Below are 21,010 nucleotides of genomic sequence, written 5' to 3' on the forward strand. Positions count from 1 at the left end.
GACTAGTTGGAGGAATCTTTGGCAAAAGATCAGAGACCAGCAGCAGGCTAATGTCTTGGCTCCCCCAATCTCCCAACCCCCTCTTGAACTTGTCTGGGCCCATAGGCTAGGACTTGGCACACAGTTCCTACCTGTGATGGGAAGAGGTTGAGAAGCCATCATCAGCCATTGCAGGCCTTTGTTTGCCCCAGAAGAGCTGCTTGCTGGTGACCATGCAGGAGCTGAGCAGCATAGATTCCTTCTGATGATGGAAGTGAGCTGCCTGTGTTCACTGGAGTGGAGTAAAAACTGTAGCCCTGCTCCAGGCCTCCATCTCCGTGCCCTTCCCTGTGTTAGCACAGCTCCTTGTCCCCGTAGACATCCAGGATCCTTCAGCTTCCCTTCCCCTTCCTGCACAGCCACGTGTGTAAGACCCGCTGGCTTGGTGGTTGCTTTGGAGGGCCCAGGATGGGAGTCCCTTTGTCCCCCAGACTAGGCTGGCAGGTGCAGGCTGTAGCGGTCATCTTTCTCTTTCTGATCCTGCTATCTTGCCTTCCCTGCTGATTTCGTCATTTCTCATCTCTTCCTTCCTTATGTGATGGCACTCTTCAGGGAAGACCCCACTAGAGGCAATCCCTGGATGGACCTACCTATGTGGGGCCTGTCTCTGGAGCCAATGGCAACCACCAGGCAGCCTCCGGCTGGCCCCCATCTTGATGATTGGTATCCTGTAGGGCCACCTCTCAGGCTGCTGCTGCTTCCTATCTGAAGCCCAACAGGCAGTGTTAAGGGTCATGTGTGCCCAACACTGACCCCGGGTTTCCAGCTGTCAATCTGCATGTACAGCTGCCTCTCCGCCACCTTCCTCTTAGGGCTACTGGAGCCTTCTTGACTCTCACCACCAGCCCCCCCTCCCCCCCAGTTCACACCCCTCTAAGTGGTCTCTTCCATTAGGCCCTTCTTAGATCCAGACCTTCCCTAACTAAAGGGCTGACCTTTTGAGGACATTTCCTTCCAGGAACAGCAGTAGAATAGACCAATGGCCTTTTCTGGGCTCTCCAGAGCCCATGGCTTCTGTTGAATGCAGGCGACTTTGCTCTGTGTAAGGGATTGTGGGCCTTGTCCCACCCCTCATCCCAGCACCCTTGGCAGAAAACAGGAGTCTCGGCCTATGCTCCTGTCAGCTCCTCCCCAAGCAAGATGGGTGACCTCTGGAAATATTCTGCTAACCCTCCCTGAGGAGTGAAGAGTCCCGAGAGCCAGGGTGGCACTCTAGCAATTCCACATGGCAGTCTTGGCCCCTGCACCCCTCTCCAGTGTCCTCGCTCTTAGACCAGGGTGAGTTGCAGCCGCTGGGTGGGCTGAGCAGACCAGAAGTCAGCAGCTCTGAGACAGAGCCAGACAGACCCAGTCCCGTCTGTGTCCATGCCCTTTGTGATTTCAGTCCTGGTAGAATTTGTATTTGGAGTTTTGTGCTTCAAACTTTCTGTTTTGTTTGTTTGGTTTTTGTTTTGAGGGGGTGGGGGGGTACAGAGCAGCCGATCAATTTGTATTTATTTATTTTAACATTTTACTAAATAAAGCCAAATAAAGCCTCTCAGCCTCTTGGTGTTGAGTTTGGGGCTAGGGTGGGAAAGCGTGGGTTAGATATGCGTGTCTAGTCCGTGGCCTTGGAGGGTGCAGACTGCCCTCCACTCCCGCTGCCCACCGACGCCATCAGACTGCCCTCCACTCCCGCTGCCCACCGACGCCATCAGACTGCCCTCCACTCCCGCTGCCCACCGACGCCATCAGACTGCCCTCCACTCCCGCTGCCCACCGACGCCATCAGACTGCCCTCCACTCCCGCTGCCCACCGACGCCATCAGACTGCCCTCCACTCCCGCTGCCCACCGACGCCATCAGACTGCCCTCCACTCCCGCTGCCCACCGACGCCCTTGATTCCCCAGCGAGAGTATACAAAGTGGTTTTTAAAACTTTACTGTGGGGTGAAAGAAATGACTCAGGGGTTAGACCTAGGTTTGGTTCCCAGCACTTACATGGTGGCTCACAGCTACTATAACTCCACTTCCAGGGAGTTATAGTAAAGCCCCCTTTTACATACATACATATAGGCAGGATAGTCACACATAAAAAGGAAACCCCAATTAAATTTTTTATTACAAAAGGGGATTGGGGGAACTAGCCCCAAACCAGCTGAGGCAAAGAAGGATTGAACCCCAATGGTGGAACAGCAACAAGGGAAAATCGAGGAAACCCCATAGATGCTCCACCCCAGCCCCTCTGACAAACCTTAAAATAATTTAAATAGCCATAAAGGTGGGCACCCACCAGGGTTCCCCAGTGTCTGCAGGGAGTGTGTGTGAGAGCCCAGGGCAGCTTGGCAAGCTCAGGCCCGGCTCTGGGACGGCTGCAGGGCAGTGAGGTATTTGAGGGCTGCAGCCCCATAGCGCCGGGACAAGTCCTGGTGGAACTCCTCCTTGAAGGCCTGGAGACAGTCCCGATAGGTGGGGCTGGAGCGGAAGCGGGAGATGTCCAGACTTGGAGCATGGGGCAGGTGGATGGAGAAGGCCTCGGGCAGCACCAGAAGTTCGTATTCCTGGAAGAGTGGGGACAAAAGCCAGGGCTGATCTAGGGAGGAGCAAGTGAGGGCCCAAATGCAAACTCGTGCCATGGCCCACTAGGAAGGGGCAGACCACAGCCAGGGGAATAAGGCACCCTCCTCACCTGAGCGCACCCTCCTTACCTGAGCATCCAGCTCTATGATGTGGGCCACCTTGTTCCAGCCAAAGCCCACAAAGCGAGGATCATAGCGGGGACAGTCACGGGGTACCACCACATAGGGCTCGTAGTCAGCTGCCCATTGCACACGGTATGGTGCCTGGGCCTCCCGCCAGCGGGCATAGTCTGTGGGCGCATGACCCTGTGGCCACTCATGGTACCTGTGTAACAGCATCAGGTGGGAGCGGGGCTGAGACTAGGAGTTTGTGAGCAGGGTGTGCGTGTGTGCGTGTGTGTGTGTGTGTGTGTGTGTGTGTGTGTGTGTGTGTGTGTTGGGACCTAGCATGGGAACAGTGTGGGAGAACTACCTGAAGGTGTAGAGGGAGCCTGCATCTAGTAAAGTCAACAGCTCTGCCTTGGAGTTCGGGAAGCTGAAGCGGTAGTGCAGGGTCTCAAATGCAGGCACCACCAAGGCAGCCTTCCGCTGCAGACTGCTCAGCTCCAGCTGCTCAATAGAGGCCCTGGGGAGGGGCATGTGGGAAGGAAGAAGGAACACTTAGCCCGAGCGTCTCACTCCTGCTGAGTCACAGCCTCCTCCTCCCAGGTAGCCAACCCAGTTGTTTAGGATAGCCTTTCCAGCTGGGTGGTGCTGGCTCAGCCTTTAATCCCAGCACTCGGGAGGCCAAGGCAGGCAGATCTCTGTGAGTTCGAGGCCAGCCTGGTCTACAAGAGCTAGTTCCAGGACAGTCTCCAAAGCTACAGAGAAACCCTGTCTCGAAAAATGAAAAGCCAAACAAACAGATAGCCTTCCCATATAGGAAACTGCTGTTTGAAGTAAGGCATTGCTTCCCTGACTCGGTGGCCCAAAGAAAATGACCAAGACAAGCCCCATCTTACAGAAGCCATTGAGCCCCAGAAAGAAACGGACACAACAATCCAAGATACCCTGACCCTGACCATGTATACCCCAAATGCTGCCCCTCTCCTACCCTTCAGGCCCACCTGAGGTAGTCATAGAGGGAGTAGGCAGGTAAGAAGTCAATGTCACTGAGGAAGACGTAGGGCGTGAGAGCCTGGGCCAAGGCCACATTGCGGAGCTGGTTGACTGGATAGAGGGGGCCCTCCCGGTACACTATATGGTAGGCTACATCCTTCCTCGCAGAGAGAACTGGTGAAGTCTCCACGAAATGCAGGAACTGCTGAGCCTCGGCATCTGTCAGGTACAAGGCCAGGCTCATGGGGCCTGGCCAGTGCCTGCACAGGGCTTCCAGCATCTGCAGCCTGGGGTGAGGGGAGTGGTCAGGCCAGTGCCAGCACAGGGCTTCCAGCATCTGCAGCCTGGGGTGAGGGGAGTGGTCAGGCCAGTGCCTACACAGGGCTTCCAGCCCTGCTCGGGCCCCTCATGCGCAGAAGCACAGGATGGCTAGAAATCCTCCCCAAAGTTAGCTGCTGCAGAGCCCCCTCCTGTGACTAAGCACCTCATCATCACATAGAGCTGGTCTCTTTTAATCCTTACAACAACCCCGAGAGGGGTGCATCCACATTTGACAGCCGCCTGAAATGCTGAGGCTTATTCATGTTCCCCAGCACTGAGGGACAACTCCAGGTGCTAGAAAGACTTCCAAAGCCCAAGCTTTCCCCATCATATCCAATGTCTCCAACCTCTGGGGCTCTTCCAGGGACCAGTAGCTTACTACCACACCCCTCGGGTCTCTCAAATCCCATCTAAGCCTATGCCATGCTATCCGGATCTGCCCTCCACACCCTCACCGGTCCATGGAGAGCTGGGCCACCAGGGTGACATCGTGGGGCTGGGGAGGTGGCAGCTGGTGGGGCAGGAAGGTGATGTGCACCCGATGCACAGTGAGCTGCTGTTGCCGGAACTCAAAGCAGGGTTCTTCCTCATCCAGCTGTGCCATGGCCTGTTGCAGCTGAGCAGGGTCCAGGGAAAGAATGAGCAGGCTGGTCCAGAACAGCATGGCCTCCAGCCAAAGACCACTTGAGTACAGAGGGCCGAGACCTCCCAAAAGCAAGGGGGTATGGCCCCTCTCACCTGCTCGGCTTCAGCAGGGAGCTGGCTGGGGCAGCCAAAGAGCTCTCTCCTCAGCAGTTTCCCATCATATCCCAGGAAGGTCAAGTGCAGGTTTCGGAAGAATTCTGCATGCTTGTTCTTCACGCGAAGCTTCTTTGGTGAATTCCAGTGGATCACCTGTGTTCCAGGTGAGCAGCAGGGATTTAGAATGGGGAGGGAGCAACCGTCCCCCACCCTGCCGTCCCCACTCACCTTGAGGTCAGCTGCTTCCAAGTAGCAGCGCTCGGCCAGTGTGTGGTCTGACAACTGCACATTCCAGACACAGGGCAGGGGATGGACCAGCTCAGGGTGCTCCTTAATGACAGCATTGAAAACATCCTACACAGTGACAGACATCACAGCTCAGCCCCCAGCCTGCCCCTCAGCTCTGCTCCCACAAAGAATCCTCCAGACCTGGTCAGCCAGAGACGTGGCCTGCAGAGTAAGGAGCTCCCGTTTGGCCATCAGCTTCCACATCTGCTCCCAGCCAGATTGCCGGAGCCTGTCCAGCTGCAGCAGGATCACACCTGCCAACCAGGAGAGAGGTTGCCATGCCCACCAGGGACATTCAGATCCCAAAGCTTTTGAAATATTTGTTTTGCAGTACTCGCGGGGAGCCCACACCCTCATACATCCAAGACAATCATCTATCAGGCCCTCTTTGAATTTCATTTCGAGGGACTGGAGAGATGGATCTATGTTTAAGAAGCGTGCTGTTTTGAGAGGACGCATATTCAATTGCCAGAACCCACATGGTGACTCAGAACCCCCCTAACTCCAGTTTCAGAGGCTAGAATAGCCTCTTCTGACATCCACTGGGTCAGGCATGCATGCGGTACACACACACATACAGACAAAACTCTGATACACATAAAACAGATTTTCAAAACAATTATAATTTTCAAATAGGGTCTCACTAAGCTTCTCAGACTGGTCTCATACTTGCGATCTTCCTGCCTCAGCCTCCCAAAAACCTGGGATTACCAGCAACAACAGGCAGCACCATGCCAGGCTGCAAGGTTCCCTGGTACAGGCCATCTGGCCAGCAACAGAAGGCATGCACTATGCATGGTGGATGAGGATATGAGGCCAAAGTCAACGCCTGGGCCAGGTATGAGGCTCAGTTGTAGAGCTTGCCTATCTCGCGTGAAACCCTGGTTTAGAGCCCAGTATGGCATAAACCAGGTAGCATATATCTGTAATCCTAGCACCAGGAAGATAGAGGCAGGAGGATCATCCTCACATACATGAGTTCAAAGCCGGACTGGATTGCATGAGTCCTAGTAAAAACTAAGCTACAACCTAGTATTTTTCCTATGCTTCTTCCATTCTCAGCTACACAAATGCTCGCCATTGTACTACAGTTGCCTGCCTGTCACTAAGCACTCAGTTCAGTAACGTGCCTGTCCTTCCCAGACCACACCACAGCCTCGAGAAGAGTGAGCTACTCCATCTGTGTGTGTAAATACACCCTCTGTGTGTGTGTAAATATACCCCCTGGTGTTTGTATAGCAATGAAATTGCCTAATGGCAAATCTCTCAGAACATGTCCAAATTGCTAACGCGGGACTGTGTTTTCTGAGGGTTCTGACATAGTCACCCATAATTCCCTTGGGTAGAGGAGGAGTAGAGCCCCTCCCAGCCAACCTCTCACAGCTGATATAGACCATGATATAGACCAGAAAGCAGAGTCTTATTGGCCACAGTCATTTGGTACAAGCACGCAAAGTGGGAGGGTTCTCTTCATCCAGTGTCCCGTCCACAGCACCGGCGGAGGTCTTGGGGGCTTCCTAGCAGTCTGTGCCCTTCCCACCACTGAGGCTCAGCAGCCCACCCTACCCTGCTTCCCTCACCACTGCCCCCACCTGTGTTAAATCCCCTGCCCAAGGCAGGCCAAGGCTTATGGTTCTTCCAGAGGTTGCCCAGGTACCAGTCGCTCTGGTTCTCCACGAGACCGATCACCTGCTTGTCTGGGAGGGGAGGGCAGGAGGGAGCTGCCTCGGGACATGGCTCAGGACTAGTACACAACAGGGGCCTGGGCAGGTCGGGGAAGGGGCAGGCCAGGGCAGGGTTGCAGGCGCCTCACCGGAAAAGTGAGCGAAGAGTGCCCACAGCTCGGCAATATCAGAGGAGAAAGTGACGTCAGTGTCCAGAACAACCACTCGGGCCAGGCTGAGAGGCAGGATGCTGGGAAGCACTAACTTCATTAGCCCATAGAGACCAGAGTAGTGCTTATTGGGTATCCAGGAGATCAGCGGCTGCGGGGGTGGGGAGGAACGACAGGGGGACGGACATACTCAGGGGCACAGTGGGAGTAAAGAGAGAATGGGCCTAGCTGGGCAGGAGTGGGGTGGCAGGGGGGCGGGGAGCGGACTCCTGCCTTGAGCTCTTCAGCATCATAGAATCTGATGGTCACAGCCGGCACCATCCATGTTCGGAAGAGTGTCTCCAGGATCATTCTGGCTACAGCATCAGTTACCAGGTGGAGGTGCAGCGGATTTTTCCTTTTGGGTGGAAAGAGTCAACGTAAGGCTGTGCAGGAACAACAGAGGATTCTCTCCACAGGAGGAGGCCGTGTCTCCTACAAGGAGTTCCTGAGGGTGTTCTGATACCCTGCCTCCAGCCTGCCCGCACCACCCTCAGGAAGGGGACTTCAGTTTCCTGGGATGAGGAAACAGAAGAGTGGTGTGGATTGTTTCGTTGTGGGTGGGCTCCTGACCCTCGTCCAGGTGGCCTGTCTGTACCTGTAGAATAGCACGGACTTCACAAGGGTGATGACCTCTCGGCTGGAGTTGTGTCCGGCACACACAATGGCCACATGCAACAGCTGGGAGGGAACACCTAGGTCAGAAGCGGTCCCCAACGTCTACCGGTCAGCGGAGCCAGCCTGGTCTAGAACAGTGTATCCCCCACCAGACATCAGAACTGGGGAAAGGGTTGCTTAGAGGCACCACCTCAATTTCACAAGTGGAGAAACTGAAGAGTGAAGGGGCGTCCTCAGGTGTCCCAGCTTGGTGGCCAGATGTCAGGTGCTTTGATTCTTGTAGATGCCCAGATGGCTGGGCTGGGGCCAGGAACCCTGGGGGTGGCAGCCACCAGAGGCCACGCGCACCTACCTCGCACTTGGGTGGCAGTAGAGGCTGCAGATCGGAGGTGGAGCCATTGCGGCTCCCGTATGGGTCTCCATCGAGGGTGGCAGTTGCCTGTAGTCCGTCTGAAAGTACACGTGGCATGAGCAGGCAGAGGGCACACTAGGTCCCCACCTCGCCTGCCCAGCTCTCGGCGCTCACACTCGGGGTCCCGGCCGAACAGGAAGAAGCCAACCACTACCACCACCAGCAGCAGCAGCGTGGCGGCCCCCAGTGCCCGGGGGCGCCCTCGGGGCAGCATGGCTGTCTGAGGGACTCAGGGCGGGGGGCGACCCCGGGCAGCGGGCTCCATCACGGACCCTGCGGACCAAGACCAGAGGAGGGTCAGCGCTGGGTTGCGGGGCCCGACGGCTGCTCTCCCTGCCCGGGCATAGCCGCCTGTCTCACCTGCTCCAGAGGCTCCAAGAAGGCCTTGTTCCTCTTGCGACTGCCCGGTAGCGGGGACCAGGGCAGAGCTGCGAGTCAGCCCCGCCCCCAACCTGGGCTCAGGTTTCACCTTCGCTTGTCTGGACTGGAAGGGGCGGGGAGACCCTGGCAGGGTTCCGCCCTTGCCCCCATACGGGACAGCTCCGAAAACGGCCAGGAACCTATAAACCTCTTTTGCACCAAGGCACTGGAGGGCTGAAGGCCACTGGGACAGCTATCCAGGATGGCCCTGTGCCCGCTACCTGAACCCTCCTGGCTCTGGGACCCCATCCCTCCCCCTAAGGGGAAGGACCCGTGACCGGGAGCTCAGGATCAAAGGATTGGCCCGGTCACCACGGGAGTCCAGGCGGAGGAGGGGGCGGGGAGTAATAGGAATGTCCGGAGACACCTGCTCAGGTCGGGGACTGGAGGCTGGGCCTGCTAGGGACACCTGTAGCCTGAGCGTCCTCCCTGGCCCTTAGTCCAGGTGGACCAGCCCGGCCCAGCAGCGGACTGGAAAACATGGGCACTGCGCCCTTTTGAAGGTCGCCTCCCCTCCTGCACAAGAGCTGGCAGAGGGCCTCAATGCCGCCTGGGCAGGGCCATGAGTTCCCCTGCCCTTGCCTGGAGTGCGTTGATCGTGCCAGGCTCCAAGGCCTGGATCCCTTCCTCTTCCCTCCTCCACCCTTCAGCAGGCCTCTGGCCCTATAGGGGTGCGGGGAGCTCTGGGCTGTGAAAGAGACCTGCCATGGTCGGTTGAACACGTCCTGAGTGCCAGGCCCTGAGCCAAGTATTTGCCAAGCCTTCACTCAGTTAATCCTCACACCGCCCCGAGGACACAAGAGGAGATTGTCCCTGAGAGTGACAGGAACCTGCAGCCTTCGGCCATGGGCTGTGGCAGGCAGCCCTAAACTGCACCAGCACGGACTTCCAGAGGTGACTGCTTTCTCAGTCTTCCCTCCGGGGTCGTTTACCTCAGGACCTGCCCCTGCCCCTCCTTCCTCCGGAATGTGGATCTCTCCACGTCTCTTGCTTAACTTGACAGCTCAAGGGAAGCTGAAGTTGCCTGTTCTGTGGGTCACACACCACCCCCCCAATTCCAGGTATTCAGTTTGTACAAAAACTGGACCTGCCCTCCAAGGACTCCACCAGGCCTCACCAGGAGCACAGGCTGGATCTTTGGTTCAAGATCAGCTGTCTAAAATGAGGCAGACCCATAAACAGCAGCCTGGGGCTGGCTCCTCCCCTGGGTTATCGGAATGCCTTTCTCTGGGGGATTGGGGATCAGCCTGTGGGCCTTTGGAGGTTGCTATAGAAACCGAAAACTGCCTCTTGTACATGTAGGCATTAAGAGAAAACTCTTGTGTCCAGGCTTTGAATTCCAGTGCTTCGGCCTCATTGTCAGCCTAGAGTGAAGTTCGGGGTGGGGGTGGGAGGTGGAAGGGTTCCTCCCCATAACCTTCAACAGAGAGACTGTAGGAGCTCCAAGTGTGTAGGAGCAGATAGGGTCACAGGCAGAGCCTAGAGCAAGCTAAGTCTTCCATAAAGAGGTGTGAATTAGTGGACACATTGCCGTCTCTCATCATGGTGACCCTGTCTCAGCCTCAGCACTGTGGGTAGGGAAATGAACGGAAGTGTCTGCTGAACCCTCAAGAAGCCCTCTGGAGCCTTCGGAGGAAAGCGAGACAAAAGTGAGTCTAGTCCCCTGGAGCTGAGCCTCCATTTGAGCCAGATCTGCTCAGGATTTTATTTTGTGAACTTGGATTGTCCAACACCCTCCCTGGGTCTCTGGTGTCCTCATCTGTGCCTGTCCAACACCCTCCCTGGGTCTCTGGTGTCCTCATCTGTGCCTGTCCAACACCCTCCCTGGGTCTCTGGTGTCCTCATCTGTGCCTGTCCAACTGGTCTTTCTTCTCCTGTGACTTGGGACAGACAAAAGGAGAGAGGATCCAGACCAATTTCTCCAGAGGCCTTTGCAGCCCAGCCTTGCAGCCAGGTCCAGGCAGGAACCCAGCAGGGAGGACCCTCCTTCCCGGCTGCCAAGCTTGCACAGGCCTCGGCTCTAATCAGGCTCCGGATCTAGAGAGGAAATTCAGGCATCCCTGCCGGCTGCTGGCCTGGCAGGGCCCAGCCCCCTGCACTGGAGAGAAAGACCCTTCACCATCTGGAAGTGAAGGGGAGGTGGTGTACCACCGTCCTCAGGGCCTCTCCTTCCTCCCCAGAACAAAAGACCATCTGATAAAATCTTGCACACCTGTATTCACCTGCATGTACACACAAGTACAAACACACACACACATAAGCTCACTCCAGCTGCAGCAGAGGGCTGTAGAGGAATGGCCCAAAAGGCAGTAAAGTCACTGAGTTCCTGAGCCTAGATTTTAGCCAGGCCTGTCTCATCATGTCTCAGCTCATGCTGAGCTAGACAGTGCTGCCAAAAGCCTTTTGGTCAGGGCCTCGCCGTGCTATCTGGGACAAGTAGTCGGGCCTCCTTGGGCCTCTTCTGTGGGCAAGCGTTCCTATCAATCTGACGAGGCTGATGTATTAGTTGCTTTTCTCACAACTGTGACAAAATCAACCCTTGGCAGAAGCAAGCTTAAGGGGGGATTTATTTGGGCTCACAGCTTGAGGGTATAATCCATCATAGTGGGCAGCAGTGGTTTCGGAAGCCTGAGGTTGCCGGCTAAGCTGTAATCCACAGTCAGGAGACGGAGAAAGATGCAGGCTGGTGCCCAGGTTGTTTTCTCTTTTATTCAGTTCAGGACTCCAACACAGAGAAGGAGGAGACAAGCATCCAGGCTGGGTTCTCTCAACTGCAGGCACACCATGGACACACTCAGAAGTTTGTTTCTACACGATTCTAAACCCACCAAGTGGACACTGAAGATGGACCAGCGAAACCGCCAGCAGAGCAAGGAGTATGTGGGGCACTTGGGGTGGGTGAGGAACCACTTCCACGGTGCCCGTACCACGGACTCTTCTGAGGTTCAGAGCACCTCTCCCTGAGTTTGTGTTGGCAGGCATTGGCTCCACATAGACAAAGAAAAGGAAGGAAGTGGGCATGGCTGTGGCTTCCTGGTGAGTGTGGTGCTTAAAGCACCACAGAGTCCAGCTCCAGCTCAGACCAAAGCAGCATTCCAATCAGGACTACACATAGTACGCACTCTTTTAAAAAAGATTTATTTGTTATATATACAGCATGTTTGCCTGCACACCAGAAGAGGGCATCAGATCTCATTACAGATGGTTGTGAGCCACCAGGTGGTTGCTGGGAATTGAACCCAGGACCTTTGGAAGAACAGTCAGTGCTCTTAACCTCTGAGCCATCTCTCCAGCCCAGTAGGCACTTTTTTTTTTAAAAAAAAAAAAGATTTTAGTTTAATTTTTTAAAACGAAGTCTTACTCTAGCTAAGGCTAACCTAAAACTCACTCCACGGGCAAGGCTGGTTTTGTACTTGCAGTGATCCTCTTGACTCTGCCTCCCCAGTGCTGGAATTCCTTACAGGAATGTGCCACCATGACCAGCGCTTTATTTTAGGACTTACTGCATTTTATGTATATGACTTTGGTCTGCATGTCTTTCTGTACACCCACATGTGTGCCTGCCATGTGCTTACAGGGATCATAAGAAGGTATCGAATCCTCTAAAACTGGAATTACAGATGGTTATGAGCCACCATGTGGGTGCTGGGGACCAAACCCAAGTCCTCTGCAAGAACAAGCGCTCTTTTACTCCAAGCCCTCTATCCAGTACCACACCCAGCTTTTTTTTTTATTTAAATTGTCTTTGTTTTTTGTTTTTCGAGACTGAGTTTCTTCGTATAACAGCCTTGGCTGCCTTGGAACTCGCTCTGTAGACCAGACTGGCCTCTGCCTCCGAGTGCCAGGATCAAAGGCATGCACGGCCACCACCCTGCATTTAAAAGATTCTTAAGTGAGCATTTCTTAAACCCTGAGCCATCTCTCTAGCTCCTTTATGAACATTTTTATTTGTGTTTATTAATTGTACAAAACAATGAGCTTCGTCTATCATGATGGCACGGGTCTTTAAAAATCCCAGCATTTAGGAAGCCGAAGTAGGCAGATCTCTGTGAATTTGAGGCCAGCCAAACAAGGGTACATTGTGAGACCTTGTCTCAAAACAAACCAACCAAAATCATGAACTTCATGATGACATTTCCGTACATGCTTGTGATATACTGGATGGGCTTATTGGGAAGATAATACCCGGTATGGTACTAAACAAACGCATTACATACTCAACGGATACCATAAATTCCCGGGCGGAGTCCACTATGGCGCAGAGTTGCCACGCCCCCTCTGCCCACAGCCAATCAGCTGCCTCCTCAGAGCCGTTCCCTCCCTCCACTTCTGCAGCGCCTTGACTTTAGCAGCTTTGTTGCTGGGTTCAGGAGTGGATCCCTAGGTATTACCCGCCAACCCTTGGGGCTCAGCTGAGAGCCAGGAGATACATCCAAGGGCCAGAAAACGCTGACATTCGTTCCGAGTTCAAGGTCCAAGTCGGCTCCAAATAATTTTGTAGATGGGAAATTGAGGTGCAGATAAGGGAAGCGTATGCACAGGTTCATCCTAAGTGGAGAGCAGAAGGCTAGGCCAGGGTATTCTCCGCCAAAGTAGTCATCCGGCTACGGCTTTTGGGGGTCCACCCAGGAGGAGCTGGAGCCGAAGCCACGGCACTAAATCTGCTGGCTAGGTTTGCCTCAGTTTCCCCGGCACTGGCTTTTGTGGGGAACTGGAAACTGGCGGTTGCTGAGACCCATTTACGACAGTTTCGAGGTTCCTTGCGCCTTAAATCCCAAGTCCTTTGCTGTCCTGCTCTCCCGCTCGAGCCTCTCGGCGATCTTCTGGGAAAGTCTGAGACTTCGTGTTCCCTTCTCTAGAATGAACTGTTCAGCCTGCAGCCAAGCTGCAACTGCGCAGGCGCCAAAACAGCCAACCAAGAAGGCTGAAGAGTGGAAGCCAGAGGCTCTAGGAGCTTCAGGGCGGAGAGTAAGGGAGCCAATGGTTGGAAGGAGGAAGGGTGGGCGCTCACGGTCACTAGGAGGAGGTGCTAGAGATGGGGTGAACGGGCGTCTAGCTAGCCCTGGGCTGCGGAAGTGGAGCGACTGGGAGGCGGGCTTAGGGCCGGAAGCAGGAAGGAGGGCGCAGGACGCAGGGCGCCGCGCCAGCTGTGCTGTCGGCCGGTGGAACTGTCTGTGGCTGGAGCAGGATGGAGAAGCTGCGGCTTCTGGGCCTCCGCTACCAGGAGTACGTGACTCGTCACCCAGCCGCCACGGCCCAGCTGGAGACTGCAGTGCGGGGCCTCAGTTACCTGCTGGCAGGTGCCACACTGACCTTTGACCCATTTCTTCGGGCCCCTGACCCATGACTCCTAAGGCCCTCTCCCTGCGGACTTAGGGTAGTGGTCACTGTGTTTGAGTTCCTGTGGCATATAGGAAGTTGAGGGACCCAAAGCTGCAGGGTGAAACAAACGCTCACCAACGCCTCCTGTACCTTCTTCCCCAGGTCGCTTCTCCGATTCACACGAGCTGTCTGAGTTGGGTGAGTTGGGCTCTGGACTGGGGAGGAGGAAGGCTTTCAGAGGGCCTGGACTGCCCTTTAGATTGATGTACCAGGCTCAGTCAGACAAGTTCAACTGTGCAGGACCCTTGGTGTTCCTTCCGAGTTGGGAGACCTGAGAGGGAGGACCTTGACTAAGCTATTCACTCCTGGTTTGGCTCAGGATTAAACAACTCTTCTGTCCTTGCTGGTTCATCCATTTTCTGAGTATGCGGAGGGCACTGTTGTTCTGTCCAGTGGAGGAAATAAAAGGTCACAGAGGCAGGGGAATAGTCTCTGATGGCAGGCTACATTCAAATGCTACAATCCCCATACGATAAATGCCTCAGCCGTGTTTGCTTAGTTTTGGGGGAAGTGATGGCCATTAAAGGATGAGGTAGATTAAAAGGTAGTTATGATGTAGACCTTCAGGGCGACAGGACAGTCTGCAGAGAGAGCAAAGGGAGAGGTGGGGCCACACACTTGGCTCTTCTAAATAGCTCAGGAGCCAGCCCTGTCCAGCAGAGCAAGGGCTAGCTTGTCTCTGCAATCAGATCGTTGTTATTATTGGTTCAGATGTCAACCTCAGGAGAGCAGGGCTCTAAGTGGGAGAAGAGGCATGCTGGTTTCCACACAGTCTGTGGGTAACTGAGTACGACTTGTGACTGGTGATCCCTAGAGCTCTGGGGTAAAGGTGAGGGGTGAAGGCCACACCAGAGCCGGCCTCTCAGGCCCACGCTCTGCTTCTCAGTCTACTCTGCCTCTAACCTGCTTGTGCTGCTCAATGATGGGATACTTCGGAAGGAGCTGCGAAGAAAGCTGCCTGTGGTGAGGATTCTACCGGGAGCCGCGTGTGGGAGCTCGGGGACTTGGGAAGAAAGCGGTAATGAGCAGCACTCGTGTGGCACATGTTGCAGTCTCAGAGTGTGGGACATGCCCGTGCCCCTGACCGTCAGTTGTCCCTGTCTCACACAGCCAGCCTGTTAGCAGTGCATGGTGTCTGAACTCAGGTGTTAGGCTTGGAAAGTGGGAAGCCCCCTGTCCCCACCCCCTGCAGAGAGGCCCTCTTTCTCCAGGACAGCGCTTGGGGCTAGGGGAGCCCCTGACCTCTGGGCTTCTTGCAGTCGCTGTCCCAGCAGAAGCTGCTGACATGGCTGAGCGTGCTGGAGTGTGTGGAGGTGTTCATGGAGATGGGGGCTGCCAAGGTGTGGGGTGAAGTAGGCCGTTGGCTCGTCATCGCTCTCATCCAGCTGGCCAAGTAGGTTGGGTTGTGGTGGGGTGACCCAGGCCAGCTCTGAGCGTGCTCAGTGGAGCAGCCCTGCTGCCCGCTTCTAGCCGCCTCCCTCTATCTGTGCTGTACTTCTCAACTCAGGGCTGTCCTGCGCATGTTCCTGCTCATCTGGTTCAAGGCTGGCATTCAGACCTCACCCCCCATTGTTCCGCTGGACAGGGAGACTCGGGCACAGCCATTGGGTAAGCTGCCCCTCTGCCCTGAAGTGGAATGGGACACGGGACTGCTCTGTGGATTTGCAGCATATTCCCCATGAGCTCAGCACCCATTATTCTGTAAGAAAGAACAAGAAAGACAGGTTTGGAGAAAATCAGAACTTAAACTTGGGAGTTTTATTTTTTCTGATCCTAAAGATCACACCCAGATCTTGGGCATGCGAGGCAAGTACTCTACCACTGAGCTACACTCCCATCCCTGAGCCTGAGCTTGTGGTACCAGAGTCCTCCTTCTGTCTTTTGGGCTTCAGGAACTAGGACAAAGTAGGTGTCCTGCCAACATTGTCTCTGGGCCTGGTTCTGTATCATGAACCTCAGGCTCACAAGTCAGGGTACCCGGCTGCTATGGCTCCTCTGTCAGCCTTGTCTCTTCTCTCACCTTGAGTGGGGACAGTGCTGGGGCTCCCACCTGAGCGTGTTGACAGGAGGATTGAGGCAATATGGCCTCATGGTCCCATAGCTCCAATAGTTACGGTTGGGCTGGGCCTTCCCTTTTTTCCTCTGGGTTCTTGTTTGCCTGTGACTATGGGCCAGGGTAGGTTCCAGAATGCTTCCCTCTGTGGAAAGGTTTCTTGCTGAACCACAGTCCCTGGGTGCGATTACCATGGATCAACTACTGCCTCAGGACAGGCTCTTGTGTTCTCCAGGTAGCTCCTCAGGCATTCACATGTTCTCTGTGGGCTCTGCTAGGAATGTGTCCCTCTTACTCTGTGTTCTGTCTCTACCTGCTAGATGCTGATCACAAGCCAGGCAGCCAGGAGCCATCCTATGTGGGGAAACGGTCAAACAGAGTGGTGCGGACCCTCCAGAGCAGTAAGTGCAAGATGTTGCTGGGCTGGGCACCCGGGTGCTGAGGTCATGTGGGCCTGAGGGGCTGGGCACCCGGGTGCTGAGGTCATGTGGGCCTGAGGGGCTGGGCACCCGGGTGCTGAGGTCATGTGGGCCTGAGGGACTGGGCACCCGGGTGCTGAGGTCAGTGTGAGCCTGAGGGACTGGGCACCCAAGTGCTGAGGTCAGTGTGAGCCTGAGGGACTGGGCACCCAGGTGCTGAGGTCAATGTGAGCCTGAGGGACTGGGCACCCAGGTGCTGAGGTCAATGTGAGCCTGAGGGACTGGGCACCCAGGTGCTGAGGTCAATGTGAGCCTGAGGGACTGGGCACCCAGGTGCTGAGGTCAATGTGAGCCTGAGGGACTGGCTCCTGCCAGCATTCACATCAGCTCCTGCTTCACCTGCCTGTCCTTATGTTCTAGGCCCGTCCCTGCACGCACGACACTGGGGAGCCCCCCAGCAGTGGGAAATTCGCCAGAAACAGCAGCAGGAGGAACTGAGCACACCCCCAACATCTCTGGGGCTGCAGGAGACCATTGCAGAGTCTCTGTATATTGCTCGACCCCTACTGCACTGTATCCTTAGCTGTGCTGGAGGCGGGTTGGGGAGGAGCCGGGCTGGAGCGTGCACTGGAGACATCCTTGACACCTTGACTGTCAGTGCTCAGTCTAGGATTCTGGGGTCAGCGGTCATGGACACCCTGGCTACTATCTGGTGTGGTGGATATGACTAGGTGAGCATCAGCAGGGACTCCATTCCTCCCGTGGGCTCTCTGCGTGCCATTTGGCTGTCCCTCTCAGGGACAGAGGCCATCCTTGTTCCTATGTCCCTGGCCCACAGCCTGAGTCTCCTGAGTAACAGAAAGAGCCTGACTCGAAGGGAGCAGCTCGAGCTAAGGCGCCGCACAATCCTGCTGCTGTACTACTTGCTGCGCTCGCCCTTCTACGACCGCTTCTCTGAGTAAGGCGCCCTCCTCACCTCCCTTCCCTTCCCTCGTATCAGCAGGGCTGTCCATGCTGCACAGAGAGAGCTGGGCTCAGCTGAGTCCTGGCTGCTTCCGGAGCTGTCCAGGATACAGCTACCAGAGCCGCTGCACCATCAGGCCAGTGTGAGCTTCTGTGCTTGTTGGCGAGAGAAGTCACCGTTGAGGCAGGCCACCTATCTCCAGCTCTTTGCACCGTAGGCCGTCCATTTTCAAAGAGGCCCCAGCTAGGCTGTCACTGCTGGGCCCATCCCACACTGACACCTGTGAGGTCTCAAAGCCTCTGCCTTAGCCAGAGAAATCTTTCAAAAAGGCCTGCAAGGGTATGATCTGTGGTGGAGTTTCTGAGCAGGAGCAGGGCTGTGAGACTAACGGGCTCAGTTCCTCACCTGTAAAGTGGAGATAGTGATGGCACCCATTTGCAGGGCTCAAATAGGGGTCAGGTGTTTGGCCATGCTTGGTATGTAATGAGCATGTGATAAATATTAGGTCTTTTTTTTTTCACCAGTGTTTGCTGGTGATCAAGCCTAAGGCTTCAAACATGCTAAGCAAGTATTGTACCCTGAACCACACGTCCACCCCATACATGTTCTTTCACTGTTCCCAACATCAGTATGTCCCACCCAAGTCCCATATGGAAAGTCCCATATCTTAAACAACAAGCATCTCCTTGAGCCAAGGGAGACCCTTCTTAGGCCCGCTGCTCTGACCACTGGCGTGTGAGGTACTGTAGCTCAGCTCTCCTGCCAGTTTACCTCCCCAGAAACCTCCAGGGCACAGGCCGTGCTACCAAGTGGCCTTAGGAAGGAAGCTTTGTTTGTTGTTGAATGCAAAGGTCCAAAGAGGGTAAATGAGGCAGCAAAGGGGAAGGGGAGTGTTGTGCTGGTGCCGACTGATGGGGGGACAGAGCCGTGGGCACAGGTGCAGCTGTAGATAGGTTAGTGCCAGCGATCTGGCCTTGTACTGGAGTCTGTCTAGCCCATTTTCTGAAGTGCCTGGTGGTCAGAAGAGGTCTTCAGCTCCTGATGTGCAGGAATCCACCCCACCCCCACCATGCTGTTTCTCTTTCCTGTCCAGAGCCAAGATCCTCTTCCTGCTCCAGCTCCTTGCAGATCATATCCCTGGTGTTGGCCTGGTAGCAAGTAAGTGAATGGACGGCGTGGGTGTAGAGTGTCCCCCGAGTGGAGCGTCAGTGTGGGTGGACGGCGTGGGTGTAGAGTGTCCCCGAGTGGAGCGTCAGTGTGGGTGGACGGCGTGGGTGTAGAGTGTCCCCGAGTGGAGAGTTAGTGGGTAGATGGCGTGGGTGTAGAGTGTCCCCGAGTGGAGAGTCAGTGTGGGTGGACGGCGTGGGTGTAGAGTGTCCCCGAGTGGAGAGTCAGTGGGTAGATGGCGTGGGTATAGAGTGTCCCCAAGTGGAGAGTGAGTGGGTGGACGGCGTGGGTGTAGAGTGTCCCCGAGTGGAGAGTCAGTAGGTGGATGTGTGGGTGTAGTGTGTCCCCAAGTGGAGAGTGAATGTGGGTGGACGGCGTGGGTGTAGAGTGTCCCCGAGTGGAGAGTCAGTAGGTGGATGTGTGGGTGTAGTGTGTCCCCAAGTGGAGAGTGAATGTGGGTGGACGGCGTGGGTGTAGAGTGTCCCCGAGTGGAGAGTGAGTGGGTGGATGGCGTGGGTGTAGAGTGTCCCCGAGTGGAGAGTCAGTGTGGGTGGACGGCGTGGGTGTAGAGTGTCCCCGAGTGGAGAGTGAATGTGGGTGGACGGCGTGGGTGTAGAGTGTCCCCGAGTGGAGAGTAAGTGGGTGGATGGCGTGGGTGTAGAGTGTCCCTGGGGCACAAACAGCCCCATCTTGCTGTGTGCTCTGTCTCCTTTTGGTTTGATTATTGGGCAGTCAAGAGTGAAACCTAAATCAGTACTGGGAGGTGACAGACAGCTCCAGGGCCTAAGTTCACCCGCGGAGGTGGGAAGGCAGCTGTGTCTGTGTGGAGGATTATTAGGCCATGGCAGGTGGCAAGCCCTTTTCTGCCTCTGTGACCTGAATTATAGAAGACAGGCAAGGAGGGGCCTTGGGGCCTGCTGAGTACCTGACTATAAAAAAGACCTGCTGCTCAGGCCCCTGGCTCCTCTGAATCCAGGGGTCTTTTGTCTGTGAACTTCATCTCCGTCATCGTGGCTGAGGCAGGAGACACAGCTGCTGGCTGGTGGCAGTGCCAAGGGGCCTGGCTTGGCCCTAAGTCCTCCTTCCTTCTCCTTGCAGGGCCGCTCATGGACTATCTGCCCTCCTGGCAGAAGATATATTTCTATAGTTGGGGCTGACCGACATGCAGGAGTGGGTCGAGTGGCCATGTGGTGTGCTCCGTTGCTCTGGGCCTGCCGCAGCCCTCCAGTCCCCCAGGTCCCTCTTCTCTAATAAAACTGACTCTGGTCGTGTCCCAGCATGTGGCTTTGTGTCCAGCAGCCAGCACCTGCCCTGGCAGGTCTTTTTCAGCCCTGATCACCACACTGTTCCTTTCCACGCCTTCCTAATATGGAGCACTGCAGCCGGCTCCTTGTCAGTGGGCAGGGAGCCTCCTTCAGGTCCAGGGCAGCTTCATCTTGGCATAGCAGACTGACTTAGCCTCCTCCGGCATGGGTCATGATTTGCCTCAACTGCGTGACTAGATGCTTCTTTCTCACTGGCCCCTGGTGAAGACAAGTGAAGGAAGCTAGGCCACGGATGAGCACGGTCTAATAAGCCTTCTAGGCAGGACATGTTTCCCCTTTTGCTACAGGCTAAACAAGCCCAGCATGCTCCCCAGGAGAAGCTCTTTTCCATGGTAGAAGTCAGCTCTGCCAGGACTGCGACGGGACAGAGTGCAAACTGAGTTTGTAGGAAAATGAGCAGTTGCTGTGTGTGCTGGAGTTCCCTCTCGCTGACTCTCCCAGCAGGCTGGCTCTGGAGCTAGGCAGGCTGTGGTGGAGAAAAGAGGGCCTGAACTTTACTGTCCTCAGTGTTTGTCCTCCCCCTCTTCCTTTGTCCCTTTCTGTCTCTTAGACAAAAGTCTCACTGGCCTCAAACTCATGGCCGTCTCAGTGTGCGACTAGAGAGTAAGCTGTCACACCTACCTTGTTCCTGTCCTTCCTAGCAGGTCTCTTGACTTTGGAGAACACTGCACCTCTCCTTCAGGCTCCTCCTCCACTGTGCTCTCATAGCCCAGCTCAAGTGGACATGCTTGCCGTGTGATGCTGAGAAGCACAGCCCTGGGCTCTGAGCGGGAGCAGTAGAAAGGGCAGCCCATCAACTTGTGGACTCCGAAACTGACCCTCTCTGCACAGCCTCACAAGCATTCGGAGTACCTACACTAGCAGACTCTGGCACCATACAGCACGTGGTCCCTGCCTTGCAGGCCCTAACTACCAGGTACATCCTACACTGAGATCGTGAAGATGGAGGTGGTGTTGCCTCCGGCAGTGATGGCAAAAGAGAAGGAAACCTTCCAGCAGCTTGTGAAATGCAAATCCAGGAGTGGTTTTATCAGGTTGGAGCTGGACAGAGACTAGCCACCACGCCACACCCCTCACCCAGAACTTCAGTTTCCTGCCTGCATCTGGGGCAGGGGCTTAGAGCACAACCCTCAAGTGCCATGTTGCAGGGACATGAGGAGTGGATGGCATGAGGCCCAGGGAACAGTCTGGTGGGCAGAGATGAAAGGGTGGGGAACGTCTGCGGGGATGTGGGAGAGGCTCAATCAAGGTAGTGGGGCAGGAGATGAATGACGCAGCAGACCATGGGCACTGTGGGTAGGGAGGAATATGGTGGCGTCCAGGAGTCAAGAG

The 21,010-nt window shown here is 55.5% G+C and overlaps 2 protein-coding genes across 7 annotated transcripts; one reads left to right on the forward strand and one right to left on the reverse strand.

Moving 5' to 3' along the window:
• Positions 1 to 1,952: 1,952 nt before the first annotated feature.
• Large2 (LARGE xylosyl- and glucuronyltransferase 2) lies at positions 1,953 to 9,046 on the reverse strand. 4 transcript variants are annotated; one of them, XM_075961449.1, is made up of 15 exons: positions 8,309 to 9,046; positions 8,063 to 8,221; positions 7,889 to 7,986; positions 7,517 to 7,599; positions 7,153 to 7,276; positions 6,859 to 7,030; positions 6,638 to 6,742; positions 5,187 to 5,299; positions 4,986 to 5,111; positions 4,755 to 4,910; positions 4,472 to 4,632; positions 3,704 to 4,039; positions 3,070 to 3,222; positions 2,727 to 2,922; positions 1,953 to 2,579 (listed from the first exon to the last, which is right to left on the reverse strand). In XM_075961449.1, the coding sequence occupies exons 2-15, from the start codon at positions 8,160 to 8,162 to the stop codon at positions 2,370 to 2,372; spliced, it is 2,133 nt and encodes a 710-aa protein (XP_075817564.1). In that variant the 5' UTR covers positions 8,163 to 8,221; positions 8,309 to 9,046; the 3' UTR covers positions 1,953 to 2,369. The 4 variants fall into 4 exon arrangements, with proteins under 4 accessions (XP_075817564.1, XP_075817565.1, XP_075817567.1 ...); XM_075961450.1 differs by having other exon boundaries at positions 3,704 to 3,982; positions 8,309 to 9,045; XM_075961452.1 differs by lacking the exon at positions 3,704 to 4,039 and having other exon boundaries at positions 8,309 to 9,045.
• Positions 9,047 to 13,449: 4,403 nt separating this feature from the next.
• On the forward strand, positions 13,450 to 19,625 carry Pex16 (peroxisomal biogenesis factor 16). Of its 3 annotated transcripts, none has more exons than XM_075961456.1 (11): positions 13,450 to 13,668; positions 13,853 to 13,888; positions 14,637 to 14,713; positions 15,010 to 15,143; positions 15,258 to 15,358; positions 16,124 to 16,204; positions 16,643 to 16,795; positions 16,881 to 16,953; positions 17,061 to 17,180; positions 18,280 to 18,344; positions 19,452 to 19,625. In XM_075961456.1, the coding sequence occupies exons 1-11, from the start codon at positions 13,557 to 13,559 to the stop codon at positions 19,508 to 19,510; spliced, it is 1,011 nt and encodes a 336-aa protein (XP_075817571.1). In that variant the 5' UTR covers positions 13,450 to 13,556; the 3' UTR covers positions 19,511 to 19,625. The 3 variants fall into 3 exon arrangements, with proteins under 3 accessions (XP_075817571.1, XP_075817572.1, XP_075817573.1); XM_075961457.1 differs by having other exon boundaries at positions 13,490 to 13,594; XM_075961458.1 differs by having other exon boundaries at positions 13,648 to 13,745.
• Positions 19,626 to 21,010: the final 1,385 nt, after the last annotated feature.

Source organism: Microtus pennsylvanicus, chromosome 2 (assembly GCF_037038515.1).
Source record: "Microtus pennsylvanicus isolate mMicPen1 chromosome 2, mMicPen1.hap1, whole genome shotgun sequence".
NCBI classification, from domain to species: Eukaryota; Metazoa; Chordata; class Mammalia; order Rodentia; family Cricetidae; genus Microtus; species Microtus pennsylvanicus.